The sequence below is a fragment of the Protomyctophum bolini genome, assembly GCF_963924005.1.
Source record: "Protomyctophum bolini genome assembly, chromosome: 10".
In the NCBI taxonomy this organism is placed as follows: Eukaryota; Metazoa; Chordata; class Actinopteri; order Myctophiformes; family Myctophidae; genus Protomyctophum; species Protomyctophum bolini.
The window spans coordinates 11,017,606-11,036,297 of NC_137871.1; the positions used below are offsets into that span (position 1 = coordinate 11,017,606).

General features: G+C 41.9%; 2 protein-coding genes across 2 annotated transcripts in view; both read left to right on the plus strand.

The window, feature by feature from the left end:
• The first annotated feature begins 1,220 nt into the window (after positions 1-1,220).
• xiap (X-linked inhibitor of apoptosis) lies at positions 1,221-10,582 on the plus strand. The gene is made up of 8 exons (XM_080774836.1): positions 1,221-1,388; positions 5,649-5,938; positions 6,027-6,609; positions 6,819-6,918; positions 7,022-7,100; positions 7,498-7,537; positions 7,641-7,817; positions 9,375-10,582. Exons 2-8 carry the CDS (start codon positions 5,696-5,698, stop codon positions 9,566-9,568), a joined length of 1,416 nt encoding a protein of 471 aa, XP_080630962.1. The 5' UTR covers positions 1,221-1,388; positions 5,649-5,695; the 3' UTR covers positions 9,569-10,582.
• Positions 10,583-11,665: 1,083 nt separating this feature from the next.
• Positions 11,666-18,692, plus strand: part of stag2b (STAG2 cohesin complex component b) — a 36,919-nt gene continuing 29,892 nt past the window's right edge. Inside the window, exons 1-8 of the mRNA XM_080774629.1 lie at positions 11,666-11,817; positions 14,429-14,549; positions 14,647-14,728; positions 15,031-15,174; positions 15,285-15,381; positions 16,121-16,197; positions 17,256-17,460; positions 17,960-18,111. Of these exons, the coding sequence (XP_080630755.1) occupies positions 14,506-14,549; positions 14,647-14,728; positions 15,031-15,174; positions 15,285-15,381; positions 16,121-16,197; positions 17,256-17,460; positions 17,960-18,111 (801 nt within the window). The 5' untranslated portion in view covers positions 11,666-11,817; positions 14,429-14,505. The remainder of the gene's footprint in view (positions 11,818-14,428; positions 14,550-14,646; positions 14,729-15,030; positions 15,175-15,284; positions 15,382-16,120; positions 16,198-17,255; positions 17,461-17,959; positions 18,112-18,692) is intronic.

The window sequence follows — 18,692 nt, forward strand, 5'->3', positions numbered from 1 at the left end:
TGCTGTTCAGTAATGTATGTTGTACTACTGGGCGTACGGTGATAAATGAGGGCCATGCCCATACCCCATGATCACTTAAATTTAAAAAAAGCTAGTGGAATACTTCCAGCTAGTCTCAAATCTCTGTCATCACTCAACATGGTGTGTAAAAAACCTTCATGAGCACGGAAAAAGTGAATTAAAATGATTAGAAGTAGTGGGAGTTCAATGCTTTGTCATACAGCTGGCCAAAGTCACCATGGTTGGTTTCACAGCACGACAGGAAGTCCATAGGTCCAAAAATGTAATAAATGCCTAAACTTTAATAATAGATACCACAATTAAATAAACTAGAGCGGTGCCCATGGGGCCTCGATCTACAGCGGTGCCCGTTGGGCACTGGCCTACTTGGAACGATGCAAGTTGGAAATGCATGCCCCACCCAGATATTATGGGTGCGTAAATGCGCCCGGAACGTTTATTCAGTGCACTCAGTGCGTTGTCTTTCGAATATCCAGTGCACTGCGCACTGGGTGTGCCGAGTGCCCGCACTGAGGCACCTGAAGCTGGGGTTGTCCGGTGTGAATGCGCCACAGCTGTGGTCGTTCGTAAATAAGGCACACTGAACGCACTCTGTGACGTCACCGCCCACCACACTCAACAAACTGACCACATTCCCGGTGCACATTTGCGAACGCACCCTATGTCTGTGACTGTGTCCCTTTTATGTCCATATATGGAGTTCTTTGTCAGCCAAATATGGAGTCTATGCAGATGTCAGAATGATATGGACCCTGGGCAGGGGCCCTGTCCAGAGCCCGACCAGAGGCCTGGGGCGGCTCTGGACAACCGTGGGTCCGACCGACTTGACACCCGGCACTGCACCCCCTGTGGTGGTGTGGCACGCGTGTGTCGAATTTGAAGTCGGTGGGGCTAACAGTTCTCGAGTTACGTGGTGGATTACACACAGACAGGCAGACAGAGCTATAGACATGGTGCATTTATAGATAGAAAAATTAAATGCAAATAAATAAAGAATGCAATTAAATGAATACATGTATTTATTTACTTACTTATATTATTATTTACTTCATATTTATTTTATTTATTTACTCCCCACTAATAGCCACTATTGGTAGACAGTACTGTCACTTGCCCCATTTCATTCATGCGTGTGGTTGTGGTCAGCTGGGATGCGCAAAAGTGCTGCGCACTGCTGCACAGTGTGCACACAACAACTGCGTCGCTGACTTCCTGGTAGCAGAGACGACGACGACGAGGTCACATCAAGCAGCTATCTGCTACAAATAAACTGCTTTAAACTGTGGTTTAAAAAGGACATACTTCTCAAACACGGTGACAAGGGACTACACACAGTGGCAGGGAGGCACGCTTTACCACTGGCCGCGGTGAGTTGTGTGGAGAAAAAAAAGCAGACTAGCGCTTTACCCATAGCCTAACGTTATTATGTAGCTATTAACGCCAGGATGTGTCTATAACGTGTCTATAACTTTAGTTAAACTAAAAGTGAAGTGTCCTTGTTTTAGTTCAGGTATAACACTACTTCTGACGTATTTATATATTGTAGCGTAACTATCCACGCCTATCTCTTCTCATCATTAATGCAGCTCAGCTGCACCGATCAAAGGGTTAACTAAATACCGTTGGTGCCCATGTTAACGTATAGGCTAATAGTACACTAGTAACTAGTACTAGTTGCTGTCTTTAGCGGCTTTGTGTTTATTTTTGTAACCACGGCTATGTTACATGCTGACGACAAATCGTCACTGGTCATGCATGCGTTGCGTTGCCACATTCCATTCCAGCTGTCAAACACGAACCAAAACAGAAGACCACCGTGTGGGTGGTTTGTTGTCTGGCTCATTGTGTTGGATCAAAGCCTTGTGATGTTTCCAGAGTGTACGTGTGGCCAGTCAATACAGTGTGACTTAAAATCACATGGCTATGAGTGCATCCTCTCAGCCATATCTTCTTCAACTTTGTGCACACATTTGACTGAGCTAGGTGGAATCGGATGCATGAACCCGTGTTAGATCAATAGTTCTGACTGTCTCAATGGGCTCAGGCATTTGTAAATATTTTACTTTATAAAAGTACAACCAACACCCATATAGGTTCATACCTGCAATCAATCATAGTAGCGTGACACTTTCGTGGTGGTTGTTGTGCCTAAGGACTGCTCAAAGATTTTTTTTTACAATTGATGCTGATTGATCATCATGTGATCGCATCAAAGTCATCCATAACCTAATAATCTCCCTCACTGACTCCCCTTCCTTAGTTAGGATATGGAAATGTTGCTTTGGGAATTGGGTAAGACATTACATAAGGACATTTTCTGATAAGCCTGGCTGGTCTCAAGTTGGGTACAACTGTGAGAAGGTAATCTCTGTGTTCTTGTTGGATGGTTGAAGCCGGTGGACACTACACTACAACCTCAACATTATCGACTCTTCATCACATGGATCTCCATATATGGAGCGGACCAATACCGACATCATTGGCTGAATCTCCATAATAGAGCTGACTACACGTTTACGTCTGACATCACAGTCATCAACTGGATGGAACCGACGACACGTCACACTGACAGCAGGATAACCTGAATAGTATAAAGGAGCAGAGCTACCCTAGGTTAACAGATGCCAACCAAACCAACGCACTTGGACAGAATTGGATTATTTTGTTTCTCAACTGATTCTGACAGGACATTAGGTCTTCTAGCCAGGATACAAAATCTCTTCAAGACCTTTGACCTTCAGAAGAGGATCAGGATCAAGGACACCTCAACTCATATGATCCAAACTCATCTGTCCTTACAACCCAGACACCTTCGTACCGACTACACTCGGAGGAAAAGCCTGAAACCTATTAATTGTATTAGCACAGTGGAATAGCAGGTAATAATTATCATTAAATGACAACCATGGACAGTGAGCTGTGGTGGTATTACAGTGCCGTACATGAGGATATTGTGAATTATTGTATCATCCTATATCAGAAAGCTTGGGTACAGTTAAATCCCCATTAGAGATACCTCTATTATTGATATAATAACAATTTTGTGGATATGAGACTTTATCGTCGTCCTCATTTATTTATTTTTTACTTTGGATGGATATATCATGTCTTAAGTTGCTTTACATAACTAAAGTGATACAACTTTATGAACTTATTGGACTTCTAGCTAAGGAAGCTCTGAAATCACCTACAATAATCCTCAAAATATGATTTGTCACATTATTGATAGCGATGTAATTTTGGTTAAACACACATTTATTTTAGTGAATATCTGCCGGATCAATCAACATTAATCAAATGTCAGACATGGTTGTTTCTCATCCGAACATGAAATGCCCACAGAGAACACTTTAACTCTGACAAATTGCATTTGCCGCAGCGGCAGGATGTACTTGTAAGTAACTGTCTACAGCGAGACATGGCCCTATAGGATGTTAACAAAGTCCCACATTAAGCTCTTTGTTCCCTTATGGGTCACAGCATATCCCAGAGCAGTGTCTATGAACGTTACTGCCCTCAGACTGGAGGCCACTATTCTCTCTCTCTCTCTCTCTCTCTCTCTCTGTCTCTCTCTCTCTCTCTCACACATATTATTATGGGCCCCTTGGGTTACGTTTCGAATCACACAAATGCCAGTAAGACGCAAGGCGAGGTTGCGTGCATGGCTGCACGCATCCGTCTGGGGACGGCAGACTGCTGGGCGAGTGCTGGTGCTTTGGCATGGGGGTAAGATCAACATTATGGAATGAATTCTGTACTGGCCATATAGAGCGTCGCAGTCCCTCCCCCTTTCAGAACAACGAGTGGCCCAGGAAATTAATCCCAATGCATTTGTCCCATAGGCATTTCAAAACGTATTTATTTAAAGACCTTTTAAGCGTCGTACGAAGCCAACTCTTGTCGTGACAAATCATGACAACAAACACAATTTTCCGGGCCAAACAAAGAATTAGAAAGTAGAAAAAAAACACTTTTTTTGTTGTTTTTCTTTCTGCCTATGGGGAAAAATGCATTGGGATTCATTTCCTGGGCCACTCGTTGTTCTGAAAGGGGGAGGGACTGCGACGCTCTATATGGAGCATGTCTTGAGTGTACAGTGTTTGATGAAGTTCAGATACATATGGAATGTCGGAACAGGAGGGACGGGTAGGGATTCTAGGGAAGGATCAACATATGGAATGTCAGAACAGGTCAGCTCCATATATGGAGATCTAGAGGGTTTGAGGTCAGATGTAGAGTTGCTGGCCGGCTCCAGTATGCAGATCTAGGTGATGATCCAGGGTTAGATGAGGTCCGTGTCGTGATCTTCATATATATAGATGGCCATATATGGTGGTGTGACGTGTCACGAGGCGTGATGTCACCAGTCATGACCATATATGGAGGTGTGATGTCACGAGGCGTGACCATATATGGAGGTGTGATGTCACAAGGCGTGACCATATATGGAGGTGTGATAGGTGTGATGACGGGAGATTCAGGTTTTCATAGAAAATGCGACCTATGGTTGCAATCATAATGTTGTCTGGATATTGGCATGTTTTTTCTATAGACTTCATATATACACCATGTATTTCCATATGTTTTATTCGCTGACATCAAACCTCTGAATAACACGGGTTAAAGAGGTAGAGCAATGAAGAGCTTCTTTTCCTTTACGATGTTGAAACGCATTTCGAAAAAAGAGTGACAAAATAATTATACGTTTTTGGCTAACAACCATCATTCTACAGATTACAGAAGTATAAATGAAGGTATAGAACTGCAAGTCATAGAATTAATTGATATTATGCTGGTAGTTGGCACTCTGTGTGCCTTGTGTTCCTGACTGTGCGGTGTGTGTGTGTGTGTGTGTGGGGGTGTGTGTACTAGCGCTGCACACGGTGCAGTACTGAGAGCCAATCCAACTCCTCCTCCCTCACATGGAACAGCCAACGCCTTCATGTGACCACAGCCTGACTTTTTTTCTTAAAGGCACAGTGGCCAGCCAACAAATTCCTTTTCAGCGCACCCTTGTTTGACGAACTTTGACTTAGATTCTTTCCCGCTGATTTGATACAGAAAAGGCAAAAGACTAAATGTTAGTGTGACGACATCGATACAATACACAAAATACGATTAATGGGGCTTATACTACTGGATTGTAATGAAACAAAAAAAGATTGAAAGATTAATGTATACAGAGTTACAGAAAGGACACTCATTATAACCTATAAAAGAAAGCGGCAATAATGGGATATGTGCAAAAATGGCGCAATTTAAAATAATGTTGTAGAAAGTACGATAATGAACATCTATATAATGTATAGATATTCGTTTATACATCCGTGCTACAAAAGAACCTGCCTAACCCATTTTGGGCGGCAACCCCTTTTGGTGTTAGCGTCATGCTTCAGCTATTGAAAAATAGCAGATCTACAAGCTCATAGCGCGCCACGAGTGGCGCGCTACGAGCTTGTAGGTCTGCTACTTTTGAAAAATCGAAGAACGACCAACGTAGAAACATAGCTTTTTCAGAAAACTGTCAGGATGTAGAAGACATTTATAGAATCTGATCTCAGGTCAGAATGGGCAAATAATAAGCCATACCTACGTATAATAATAACACCCTTGTCTTTTGTCTTCAGGTCTTCTGTCGTCTCTGTTCATCTCAGCGGGAACCCTGGGCTCCAAAATGTCTCACCTCACACAAGACAGTGATTTGGAGGCGGATAACGCCGCCACCGACTGGTCCCTGATGAACAGTCGTCTCGCGTCGTTCCGAGGCTCCAGCCTTGCCCAGCAGCTGTCGGCAAAGAGGCTGGCCCGCGCCGGCTTCTATTTCACCGGCCCCGCTGACCGCGTTCGCTGCTTCAGCTGCCAGAAGACCGTGGAAAACTGGTGCGGGGAAGACATGCCTGTGGAACGACACAAAGAGGTGATAATAAAATACAGTAAAAACTAACTTCCTAGCAAAATACTACAACACCCCCACCCCCCTAACTCTTATTTTCATTGCACTCCAGGTTTCCCCGTCGTGCAAGTTTCTCAGGTGCACACACCGGTCCAGCGTCAACAACCCAGACTCGCTGACTAACGGTTCCGCCTACAACGAGGAAATGGAAGACATGGAGTTTCGTCTGAGGACGGGGGAGGTGTTCGACCAGACCCCCTACCCCAAAGCCCCCCACATGATCAGCGAGGACTCCCGGCTGGCGACCTTCACTCCGTGGCCCACCACTGTCCCCGTGAGGCCCCGGGACCTGGCGGAAGCGGGCCTCTACTACCTGGGCGACGGGGACCGCGTCCAGTGTTTCTGCTGTGGAAACATGCTGGCCGGATGGGAACCGGGCGACACGGCCTGGGGAGAACACTCCAAACACTTCCCTCACTGCTTCTTCATCCTGGGGCACGACGTGGGCAACGTCCCTTCCCTTGGTGGTGGAGGTGTGGAGGTGGAGGAGGGAGGGATCAGCCCACGCACTGTTGTTCCCAACAGCCCTGCTGCCGTTCCTATGAGCAGCTATGAAGACAGGCTGATGAGTTTTGACGGTGTCCAACACCTCATTCACCACGATAGACTGGCCGCGGCTGGCTTCTACAGCAGAGGTTCGTATAATATGTGATAGTTCTGGCCTTGGAGAAATCTCAAGCATTTTCTAAATAATTTGAGGGTATGCGTATTGCGGAGGTTGCTGGTACCAAAATCAATAAATGCACTTATGTTATGTTGGCTCTACAATTTGGGATGACATCTTAGCAAGCTAAAAGGAACAATTTCCAAGATTTACAGTAAACGTTGTATTTCTGTGTTGTAGGAGTACGGGACATGGTGGCGTGTTTCTGCTGTGGCGGAGGTCTGAAAGGCTGGCAACCCGAGGAAGACCCGTGGGAGGAACATGCCAAACACTATCCTGGGTAAGTCCTCTCCTCTCCTCTCCTCTCCTCTCCTCTCCTCTCCTCTCCTCTCCTCTCCTCTCCTCTCCTCCACATTCTGACTCTTTTTGTTTTCTTTAACCAGGTGCAGTTTCCTGCTGACAGAAAAGGGACAGGAGTTTGTCAACAGTGTTCAGCTACAACATCCTCGACGAAACGGAGCTGTAAGCAAATTTATTTTAAATTGTTAATGGGTCCCGACCGAGTCAAGTGTTAGACTACCGGTCTAATGAGTGCCAGTAGCTCACAATACCAGGCACTCCTTTACTTTACCTGCCACCTTGCAATGACTGCCGCTAGCTGTTTGTGTCAAAGTATTTTATTTCTCTTAGTTTTATATTATACAATGAACAAATTGTATAATCACAATAATACACCCATCATTGTGCTATGCCATTCGATACCGATATGCACCACTCCGACCACATTAGTGTCAAAATCTTGTGGTATAGCCCTCCCTGCATTATTGCTTAATTACATTGACTGCTGATGTAAGCGGAGGTCAAGCTTTGCTTCATTAATTCCGGTGTTGATAATGAAATAAACATATTTCCTCTACAGACACCAGGTCATCAGAATGGATTTTCAAGTCATCAAAATGGTAAACATTTAATTTCAGACTTATTTTCTTTTTAATCGTGTGTTCATTTACTTATTGATCCATGCCGGTTATCTTGTAACAAACATCTCTTGTTTTTGTCCAGATGTGCTGCAGTCAGAAATGGCTCAGAAGGCTCTCGAGATGGGCCTGGACCCCATTGTGATAGAGAGAACGATCCAGGAGAAGATGAGCCGGACTGGTTCAGGCTACCCCAACCTGGAGGCTTTCATCCACGACTGTCTCAACCCCAACCCAGAGAGTAATACTACCCAGTCACAAGGTACTTTCTTTTGCTTTTATTCTGTCTGTCTCCGTCTGAAAGACTGCCTCCTTTGTTTTATATCTGTTTAGGATGGCCTACCTTTTTGTTTTTAAAGCTGCAATGCCTTCCCCCAGGATTCAAACACCATTTCTACCAATGAGCTAAGAAGGAATGCCTACTTGAGCAGGGGAAATGTTGTTTTAGTGCTTCAGGCAATACCACTTATCGTCCATTAGGTGTCCTACCTGAACACATGCCGGTGTCTACATTTCTCTTATAATTATATTGTATTAACATGTTGCAGCTTTAAATCAAACGTCACGGTCTTGAACAAACCTTTGTTGTTATTGATGATGATGATTATTTTGTTGGTATTTGCTACAGTGTGTAGACCACTTATATTTGCACATAATACAGTATTATATTTTCTACACATATGTACAATTCAATTTGTCCTCTGTATTTTAGAAATAAAGGTAATGGGTCGCGCACATGTTTCAGCTAGCCGATATCCGAATCGTCTGTCATTCCATCATGCAAGAATAAAAACTGAAACGCAGTCTTGGTGTGTGTGTGTGACCCATTACCTTTATTTCTACAATATGATTTGAATGGGTAACGCACCATAAATCAGAGCTCTGTATTTTATCCATCTGTTAGAGAGGGAAATGACTGTCATGATTGTTGTTATTCCCTTTGGTATTCTATCTATCCTCCAATAACAGTTAGTCCTAGTTTAGTGTTGCGTAGCCTAAAAACTATTCCACAATCTACCGGGTAGTCTCAATTCTCAAACTTCATCTCCCGAAATCTGCCAAAAGGAAGCTGCCATTTCAGTTCATGAAAATATATTTTTAAATATCTTTACATTTCATTTTTCTATTTCCATTTCTGCTAAACGGTAAGCTATATATATATATATGCTTAGATGATTTTGATTTATATTACCGTAGAATACATTTGCGTGACTGTAAAGACAAAGCGAAAGTGGGGAGGAGGCTTCACTGTCGCTTTCACATTTTATCGCATGATCAGAGCTTCCGTACTGACGGAAGCATTTGAAATTGCGAGAGGCAACTGTCTACAAGACTAGTCCTAGTTCAATTAACATTTGAGTTTAAACTTCAGTTGTTTTTCTGTAGATTGATTCCTGCAGATTGTAGGCTTGTGATGTGACAATAAAGTAGTATGTATTGATTTAAAAGTTAAAACAAAACAAAAAACTGGAGATTTGTATAGTACGACACCCCGATTGACTTGTTACAGTTGCTTGAAGACGTAGAAGTAAAATGAATTCAAAAGGCTTTAAAGTGGAATAATAAATTGTCACAAAGTAAACCAGGAAACGAGTAGTAATAGGTGATTGGCACAGTCTTGTATACTAACAGTAATGATTATAAAAACAAAAAAGGTTTTTGTCTCTGGTACAATCTCACCAATATGGCGACAGCGTTGACATCCACATTAATTTGTATATTTCCTTTAAAACATACATGCCATCTGCATATATTCCTCTACAGGATGGTCACTCACCTGAAAAATGTCCCTCAAAGTACTTATAATTCTGCCTTTCAGATGAGGATCCGTTGGAGAAACTACGGGAGCTGCAGAGGGAAAAACAATGCAAAATATGTATGGACCGAGACATCTGTATTGTCTTCATCCCTTGCGGTCACTTGGTCACCTGCAAGGAGTGTGCCGAGGCCCTCAACAAGTGTCCCATCTGCTGCGGTGCCATAACACAGAAGATCAAGACGTATATTGCTTAACCACATGAACCCTACAGTCCCTATTCTGGGAATTTCATAATGGGCGACCATTGGGTAAAAGTGGGTGAACATTAGATGCGTTGTGAGCTTATAGATCAGCTATTTTCAGCGAAGAGATTTGGCGTAGACTAGAGGGGGAAGAAATAGGGTACCAATGTTATAGACCCCTGGGGGGGACCCTGGTCAACAAAGTACCTGGGGTTGAAGTGGCTCTTAGGGCTCATTTATACTTCCTTGAAATATACTTTGTTGTAGGTTACTTGAAAAGTGATTCATGCCAAGAACATTTTTCATTTCAAAATACAACACGGTCATTCGATAAAGTATAAATAAGCCTTTAACCAGGCCCTGGAATGACGACTAATTGATGCTGCTTTGTCAACTGATTATTATTTTTATAACACACTCTCCTAAAATCTAATGTATATAGAGGTATTATAATAATGTATTATAATAATAAAATAAATTGCATTCTGTACACATGTATACAAATGTATATACGATAAAGGGAAAAGGGCACAAGATGGCTACATTGTCACAATATGATAATAAACCTTTCTTGTTGATATTGTGCATGACACAGATTCATAAAGGGTAGTTGGTGAGCATCTCACTGCATAAGTAGACACTAAAGGACACAGAGATTACCACTCTGACACATTTTGTTTTGCTTGCCAGAGGTGCCTTTTTTCCAAGTTAGTGCTCAACATGTGTAATTTTATTATTTAATTTTGACGTTTTATCCGGATTTGATGGTGGTCACATGTATGGTCCTTTTATGTATATGTCACTCTTAATATTGTTTTTGCCGAGTATGCTTTCAGTTTTAGAATTTTAGGGTTTTCTTTTTCTCAGAGTTTCTTGCTGCTGTTGACATTTGTAGTAGACTTGAGTCAGTTTCTACTACTTTTTTGTCTGTCAGTCATCTGTCACTCTGGGTCACATCTCCCTTTCCATTCCGTCATGCAGCTTTGCATTTACGTGTGAAATAAATTTAAAGTACTTGACTTAAAATGTTTTCTTCGTTTATTATGGACATGTAGAATAGAATCATGTAACATATTTATATTTTTTTGGAACAGTGTAAGAACTTAAAAGTAGTATGTAATTCATATATTGTCATTTAAATGACAATATATGAATGACATGTACTTTAATCAAATAGTTTACTGAGTTAAGTTAAGTTATGTTTGCCTCTTTCTTGACAATTTACACAACATTTGGCCAGCTTTTATATACGTAGTTGTATTACTTTTGATGCTGTAATAATCTTTTTTTTCTTTCTGTTTATTTTTTAGATTTTATTTAGGTATTAAAAAACCCTGAAAATTGTTACTTCAATCAATGTCATCTAGGGGACCCCCCAAAATCGAAGTTGAGAACTGATCTAGATTAGAACATGTAAATGTGTCTGCATAATTATGCCTCCCACATTTTGTCAATTAAATTGACATCAATATGAAATCAATTCATGGGTTCCACTGGTAGTTTCCGTGTCATGGGTTATGGGTATATACTCTAGTACTGACACGGAAAGTTCGGAAACTACAGTGTTAGCTAATAGAGCTACTCTTTGTTTCTAAATACACCAATACATATAATATAAAGTAAAGTAATAAATAATAATTAACCAGTCAATCCTGAAAATCGTGTAAAAATTGTAAAAAAAAACTAAAAAGTGTAACTAGCAAACTGTAATGTAACTCAAAACGGAGTTATATAATTTGTCCTGTCAAAGTGTGTTACATAATAGGCCGCCCTATAAGGTAAAATATGAGGATGGTTAAAAAATAATCCAAGCCCAGAATTTGTCAGGATTTATCTATGATTATCAAATTCGAGAAAACGACATACATTTAATACCAGTCGAGAAGATCTACACAGATTCTAACCAGTGCCACTGGTGAGTTTTGAAGGCTCTCATATTATATTGTCAAGATACTGATATTATAGCTCGCTTTTCTCGATGATGACAGCTGTACTTCGAGTCATTCGCCACTAGATGTCAGCCGTTTCACGGTTTATTGGGGACAGTACCGAATGTGACCGCTAGGTGGCAGCTGTGCTCCAGTTTCCCCCCCTTCCTCAGGTCGTCGAAACAACAAACTGAAGTACGGAGCAGCGTCCGAAAACCGCCTCTGACCGCCACTTTCAAACTCTTTTTACACATTTGTGTCGTAATGGAGACCACGTCCTCGTAAGCACAGCGAAAGTCGGGATTCTATCGGAAGTAAAGTCTTACACGCACGGTAAGTTAGCCGTAAAATGGCGGATAGGAGCAGAGGAGCAATCTGGAAGTTAAGTTGGTTTGTATTTTGCTAGCTAGCTTCGCACAGCTAGCCGCGGCTAGTGTTAGCCGCTGTTAGCAGCTACTTCGATTGTTTGCTAGGCTAACTAGCTACGTTCCTGCCCCCCCCTCGCCTCGCAAAATGCTGTTCATTCTCAACTTAAAAGACACAATCGTGCGTTTAGAGTCGCTCGTCTGTTTTAATTGGCGTTTAATTCGTAAACAAAGTGTTTGTGTTGCAGCTTATGCAAGAACACACACACACAGCCTGGAAGTCCCGATGCAAGATGGAGGACGAGAGGACGGGATGTTTTTTTTTTCTTTTTAAGTATTCGTTTATACTTAGTCGTGCGACCCCTCTCGCCTCGACCAAAATGACGTAGGAAATAAAAATTACGCATTTTCGACCGAAAAAAGTGCCGATGCGACGCGCGTCGACACTTTTTTGGTCGAAAATGACGTCAATTTTATTGAGCGGAAGGAAAGAGAGGCTCGTGCGACGCGATGTGTGTTATAGCGGCGCTACTAGCAGCAAAACACCGCTAATGTTTAGAGGTCTAGCATGCATGTTTTCCTTGTTTTGATTGTTTTGTTTTCTCCTTGTTGGTATTTGTGATGTTTATCTGGTTCAAAATAAACACCAGGACTGTTGCTAACCAGCTAACTTTAGCCTCTGCTCGTAACGTTACAGTTGTTTTGTTATGAGCTCAATGTTACGTTTATTCATCTCAGATGGACGTCGGTGGGTCCTCATTGTTAGTAAATAACAAGACATCTCGTGGTTGTTGCCACACTTTTTGCTTCGTACGTGCGGTTTTTACATTTTATTGTTCTTTATTGATTTCTATTCGTTATCAAAATATTGACTGCGGGACGTAAAGAGACTCACTCGGCTAGTTAGCCTTCTAGCAACCCCCGTCCACCCGCACCGGTGTCAATTTTGACACGCGCCGTCGTAGAGCGCAACCTAGTCGGCCTGCTTGGTGGCAACAGATCGGTGAATTGTGGCGTCTTCGTCGCACACACAGCCTCGTTATGAAGCCGTTGTGTTTCATCTGTCTCGCAGTGTTGTCTGGGTTCGCTGATCCCGGGTTTATGACTTATAACGTAGCCGGGTTTGGCGCCACTTTTTCAGTCAACACCCCTTGAATCCCGCAGAACACAAATGCCGCTCTGGAAAGTAAACATGTTATTAACGGTAGTAACACGCGTTATTACGATGAATGATATATTGATACACCGCGGTCACACGTTGCAAGATTGCATGTGTAGTGACATGGTGATGAGTTGCATATGCTCATGTGCTGCCTTGATGAGACCTTTCATCTTAAGGCCATGTGGATCATCTTTTTTTCTGGGGGGAGGTGATGTTTTGATCACCACCATCAATTGCTTATAATTACTTCGAGATCAGGTCATGTATTGTATGCACAGAGCGACAACGGGCATTTTTCTTTCTGAACTAGTTATCCAGTGCTTGTGATGGAAATGTTACAGTTAATCTCTGAATGACACACTTTGCGTGTCACTCACTACTGTATGTGTTACTACAGGAAGACACACCCAGATCAAGGCCCTCGCTACAGTGGGGAGGAGTTATGTTTGCCATCTCTAGTGATTACATCTATGGAATACATTTTCATATTCTATTCACTTAATGTTTTGTTGTTATTTCATACGCATACGTGTTCCGTTTATGATGGCACACAGTGAGAATCTGTGTTTTATTGTCACATTCTGAGATTTGCTCTGGCAAATGTCACATCACAACACTGCAGTTGTTCATCTGGAGCCCACTGTGTGTCCTTGTTGATGTTGATACTGTATAGGGATTGGCTGAACGCGCATGGGGCGGATAGGGCACTGCCATATTTGGCCATTGAGGAAGAGCCCCGATTCATGTGATATGGAGGGAGAGGAGAGGGAGAGGGAGCCAATGAGGATGCAGCTGTGCGTGACAAGAGGATCTGTAGCCTAGCCACCCCCTGTTACCATGTGAAGCAGTTTTTTTTTCTCTCTCTGTGAAACGGCATCAAAGAAACATTGGCTTTACTACGGAGCATGTGTTATCTGAGGAACTTGTTGGCTACATGCTCAGCTCTCGCTTTATATTTTGTGCCGGAATTTGAAAGGTGTTAATGGTGTACATTTATTTAAAATATAGGACAATACCAGTCTACTTTTAATTTCTTGTCATTAGCAGACAGTGTCCCTGACTCCCAAGTGATGTGTTCTACAAGTGTAGTGTATTTCTGATAGAATTTTGTCTTACATTAAAGATAATAATTGGGACTTCCACGTTTGATGTCCTGAAAGGCTGTGTCTGGAAAATGGGTTGCTTAAGTGTTGCATTTCAAATTTCAGCTTAAGGAGGGCTTTTTATGATACAGTGAGTTTGAACTAACATTGACTAAAATGCCAGGTATGTTCTCATTGTTCTGTAACCTTTATTGAATATGGACAAATTTGTAGGAAAGGGTAGAGGTTTATGTAGACAATGTGGCCAGTGTTGAAAATTGACAATGACAGTCACAGTAGTAACACTGTCCCACAATTTCCCTTCTGTATTGCAGGTCACATGCGACCCCCTCCTGTCCTTTGGGATCTCAAGTCAATCATAAGTTGAGTTTGTCCGGAAGATGTTACAGAAATGATAGCGGCACCAGAAATACCGTCAGAGTTCCCCTTCCCTCAGTAAGTGGCCAGTCTCAATGCTTCACCGGTGTATTCATTTGAATATGCGTTGGTGTGAACTGGTGTCTTAACATCTGTTTTTCTGACCTCCCACCAGGGATACAGACACACGTTTCTCTTCAGACACAGACTTCTCTGAAGATCCAGATGGAAGAAGTACAGTATCATCCAAAGGAAAGGTAGAGAGCACATAGCCTTTTGTGCTATTATTTTTGTGACCAAACTTTCTTTCAAGGTGCTGGACAAAAAAAAAGAAACGACAAACATAAACAGGAAGATAAGGCTGGAACACAGAATTGAAACAGCCAAGCCTAGTTTCAACGTTTTAACGTTTCAACTTTAACAACCATTGGATTCATTCTACATTCTCCTAGCTAATTGATTGGTTTTAGCCAAGCTGATAAAACTGTGTGTACGTAACCTTTTTAAAATGACACTTGAACGCTCACCTGTTCTCGTTGACCTGTTCTCATGTTTGTAGGGTGGAAAGAAGGGGAAGAAAGCAGTGGGGGAGAAGGGGAAAGGAGGCAAAGGAGCAGGCCGGTTAAATGGCCACCACCAGGAGAATGGCATGGAGGGCATGATGCTGTTTGAGGTGGTTAGGCTGGGGAGAAGCGCAATGCAGGTACAGTACGACAGCTTTCCTTGTTCCCTGGAAATGAAGCGCTGTGTTGCTTTGGTTTTAGCCCTTTACTTTCAGAGAATGAGAATATTTGTGTCTGTTCTGATTCTTAGTCTGTTGTCGATGACTGGATTGAATCCTACAAACATGACAGAGATGTTGCTCTCCTAGACCTAATCAATTTCTTCATCCAGTGCTCGGGATGTAAAGGTGCGTATCTCCATTGTTTTACATTTTTAAGCTCAAAGTGTTTTTGTGTGTGTATTTGTGTAAGATGTATAGCATTGAAGTAACTTGTATTGATAAAAGCAACACTAGGTAAACTGCATGTGCTTCACAAAAATAATGATGAAAGAAGTGTTCATCCAGACGGCATACTTTACCACCCACACACAAAATAAAGCATTAAAAAAAACATCCACACATTTCCATGATACAGCATTTGAGTGCTTCCTACACAGCTCACGCTTAACACCCCTGTGAGAAACTGCAATGACACATACACACATACACAAACGGAATAGGTACTGTAGATCTTAAGTCTACTTTTAAAAGATGACACAGTTTTTTTCAGGTCATCGAGAAGTTTTTCCTGAGAGTAGGACCATAGTGACTAAATGCGCCATCCCCAGATTGAGGTTTATTTTCTAGTTTTATTACAAACGCATACAGTCACACACAGAGTCTTAAGGTGTGGTAAAGAATATAATTCAGTGCCATTACCACTCACACTTAGCCTTATATCTGGGTCACAACGGGCCCTCCAATTCCATCTACGTCATTTAATACTGTGCTGTTTGGTTCTGTTGCCCTGAATGTCTGTCCAACAGACAGACATTCTTGTCTGTTGGACAGAATGTCCAAGGCCTAAGCCTCTATTTGAATGTCAATTGTTGAGCTGGTCATCTTTGACTTTGACAGTAAATAACCTCCTGTGTGTGTTTGTCAGGCGTGGTCACTGGAGAAATGTTCCGTAACATGCAGAACTCTGAAATCATCAGACGGATGACGGAGGAGTTTGACGAGGTAATTAATATTAGCAGTCCTTTTGACTCGCACTAGAACCCATTCATTCCCAAGTCTGTGTAGGATTGTACAGCAAGTGAAACACTGTATCTTAAACTTGTTTTCTCTCTCTCTCTCTCTCTCTCAAATTGCCAACCTTAAACGCAGTTTAATTTAATGTTTGAGAATTCCGTCTCATCTGATTTTAGGTTTTTATCTACATTTTTTTAAATTGACCTGGTCACATAGAATTGATTTGTAGTACTATATGGTTTTTCTAACATTTCCTTGTATTTTTAGTTTATTGAAATAATGTCATGCACATTTGTCCAGTGCATAGCCTACTGCAGGCCTTGTTGACTAGATTTAGAAGACATTTGTAAGCTCTTGCTACTGAAATGATCCATTATTTATACTAGCCCTTACCGGTTGTGAGATATTTTCCCGATATTGTGGGTACTGCGCCCGGGTGCGTTTGTAATTGACTAATAAATTCATTATTAATCATTAATGTGTCAAATCGAAAAAAGGGCTCCGTTAAGACCTCCATATTCATATGGTCAATGCCTGTGTGAAAAGTGGGAGTGATTGGTGCAGGCAATGAGGAGATACGGCAGTGTTTCTGACAGACAGACATTGTTAGAATTATAGTATGATGATGATGTTGAAATCCCGTCATTTAACACGCCTCTCAATGGGTGAGAAGGAAAAGCTTGCCAATGTCTACTCTCTTAGTAACCGTTGCTAACGTGCCTATTGGACAAGGACGGGTTTGGGAGGTACTTGGCGAAGGGCTAATTGTATTCTCATTTTCAATGCATTTCGTCTGTGAAATTGGTCTCATGTTTCATTCTAACCAGTATCTAATGTTCTGGGACAGTCCTACAACAAACATAGAGCTATGTTACACTACATGGTAACCGTGTTACTAATAATAGAAATAATAATAAAAAAAATTATATAACACTCAAGACGGATGTTATAAACTGCTTTTGGAAAGGGTAAAAAAAAAAAAACAAGCGGATATAGGAAGGAAAAAGAATATTTTATGTGATATTTTCATTTCTGTACCCTTACAGGACAGCGGAGACTACCCTCTGACTATAGCGGGGCCACAGTGGAAGAAATTCAAGTCGAGTTTCTGCGAGTTTATCGCCGTGCTGGTGCGCCAGTGCCAGTACAGCATCATCTACGACGAGTACATGATGGACACAGTCATATCACTCCTCACCGGCCTGTCGGACTCGCAGGTCCGAGCGTTTAGACACACCTCAACACTGGCAGGTAAGGGGGTGTGTGACTGTGTGTGTGAGAGGGAGAGTTTGTGTTCTTGTTTTGTCATATGACCTTGTGGGCTGTATTTTGCGTGTCTTTAAGTACCAGGTCTTATTACCTAACTTGAGTAAACTAAAGACCTGGAGGCGTGATCAATGCTCTTTGGCCACTCGGAATAGCCAAATGGCATTGATCACGCCTCCAGGTCTTTAGTTTACTCAAGTTAGGTAATAAGACCTGGTACTTGAGACACGCAAAATACAGCCCTGTGTGTCATTATCATCAACATGTAAAAAGTTACATATTGTTTGAACCATGGGATTACATTGCTTTTTTCCCTTTTTTTTAATACCATCACAACCCTAATGAATTACATGGCAACACATTGTCTGGAATTGAAACGGCAACGATGTAACCATATTGCGTGATCAGTGCATTTTCCAGTCAGCCACTGGCTGTTTGAGGATGTTCTGTTAAACTTTGTCTTTTTTTTCCCTCTTTCTGGCAGCCATGAAGCTGATGACAGCCCTGGTGAATGTAGCTCTGAACCTGAGCATTAACATGGACAATACCCAGAGACAGTACGAAGCGGAGAGAAACAAGATTGTGGCGAAGCGGGCGAACGACAGACTCGAGCTACTATTGCAGAAACGTAAAGAGGTGAGGTCGGTCTCGCTTTGTGGAGACGTGAAGCGTTGGCTTTCTGCTGTGTTTTGATTCTTCGTCCGTTTCATCTGACTTGAGTTTTCCGTCAGCCTGGTGCCGGGTCATACACCTATATCGTGTGCTTGTGTTTTAGTTTGGGATGGTACTTTCTATCCCTCAGTGGTGTATAGAAGGCAGTTTTAGGGGGAAAAGAAATACCTTGTACAATGTACACTGAAGTTGAAAGGTTTAACATTGACAAGCGGCCTCCATGCTGTTGCCTTTTAATTTAAATTATTTTATTTTTGCAGAATGAAAGTGTTCTGCAACAATTTACTGCACTTGTAAAGGTTGAAATTGATATTTCTGCTTCCATTGATTGAATTGCATCATCATTATTAGATTAATGGATCGTTACGCACTGTTAGACCCTTTTTTGTACGGTATATAAATATAGTAAACTTGTCAGCATTTCTTCTCGAGCTGTATACTGTCTTAAATAAGAAATTAGTTCTTTAACCTTTTCTCTGCTATCTACGATTATAATCGTAGCCCTAGGCTAAGGTACTAAAGGTGCTAACTACGTACATGTTCGT

Bases quoted from the DNA above. Each gene is read 5' to 3' on its own strand.
- xiap (XM_080774836.1), top strand. From the start codon at position 5,696: ATGTCTCACCTCACACAAGACAGTGATTTGGAGGCGGATAACGCCGCC. The intron at 7,538-7,640 runs GTAAACATTTAA...GTTTTTGTCCAG, and splicing joins ATTTTCAAGTCATCAAAATG to ATGTGCTGCAGTCAGAAATG. The intron at 7,818-9,374 runs GTACTTTCTTTT...TCTGCCTTTCAG, and splicing joins TAATACTACCCAGTCACAAG to ATGAGGATCCGTTGGAGAAA.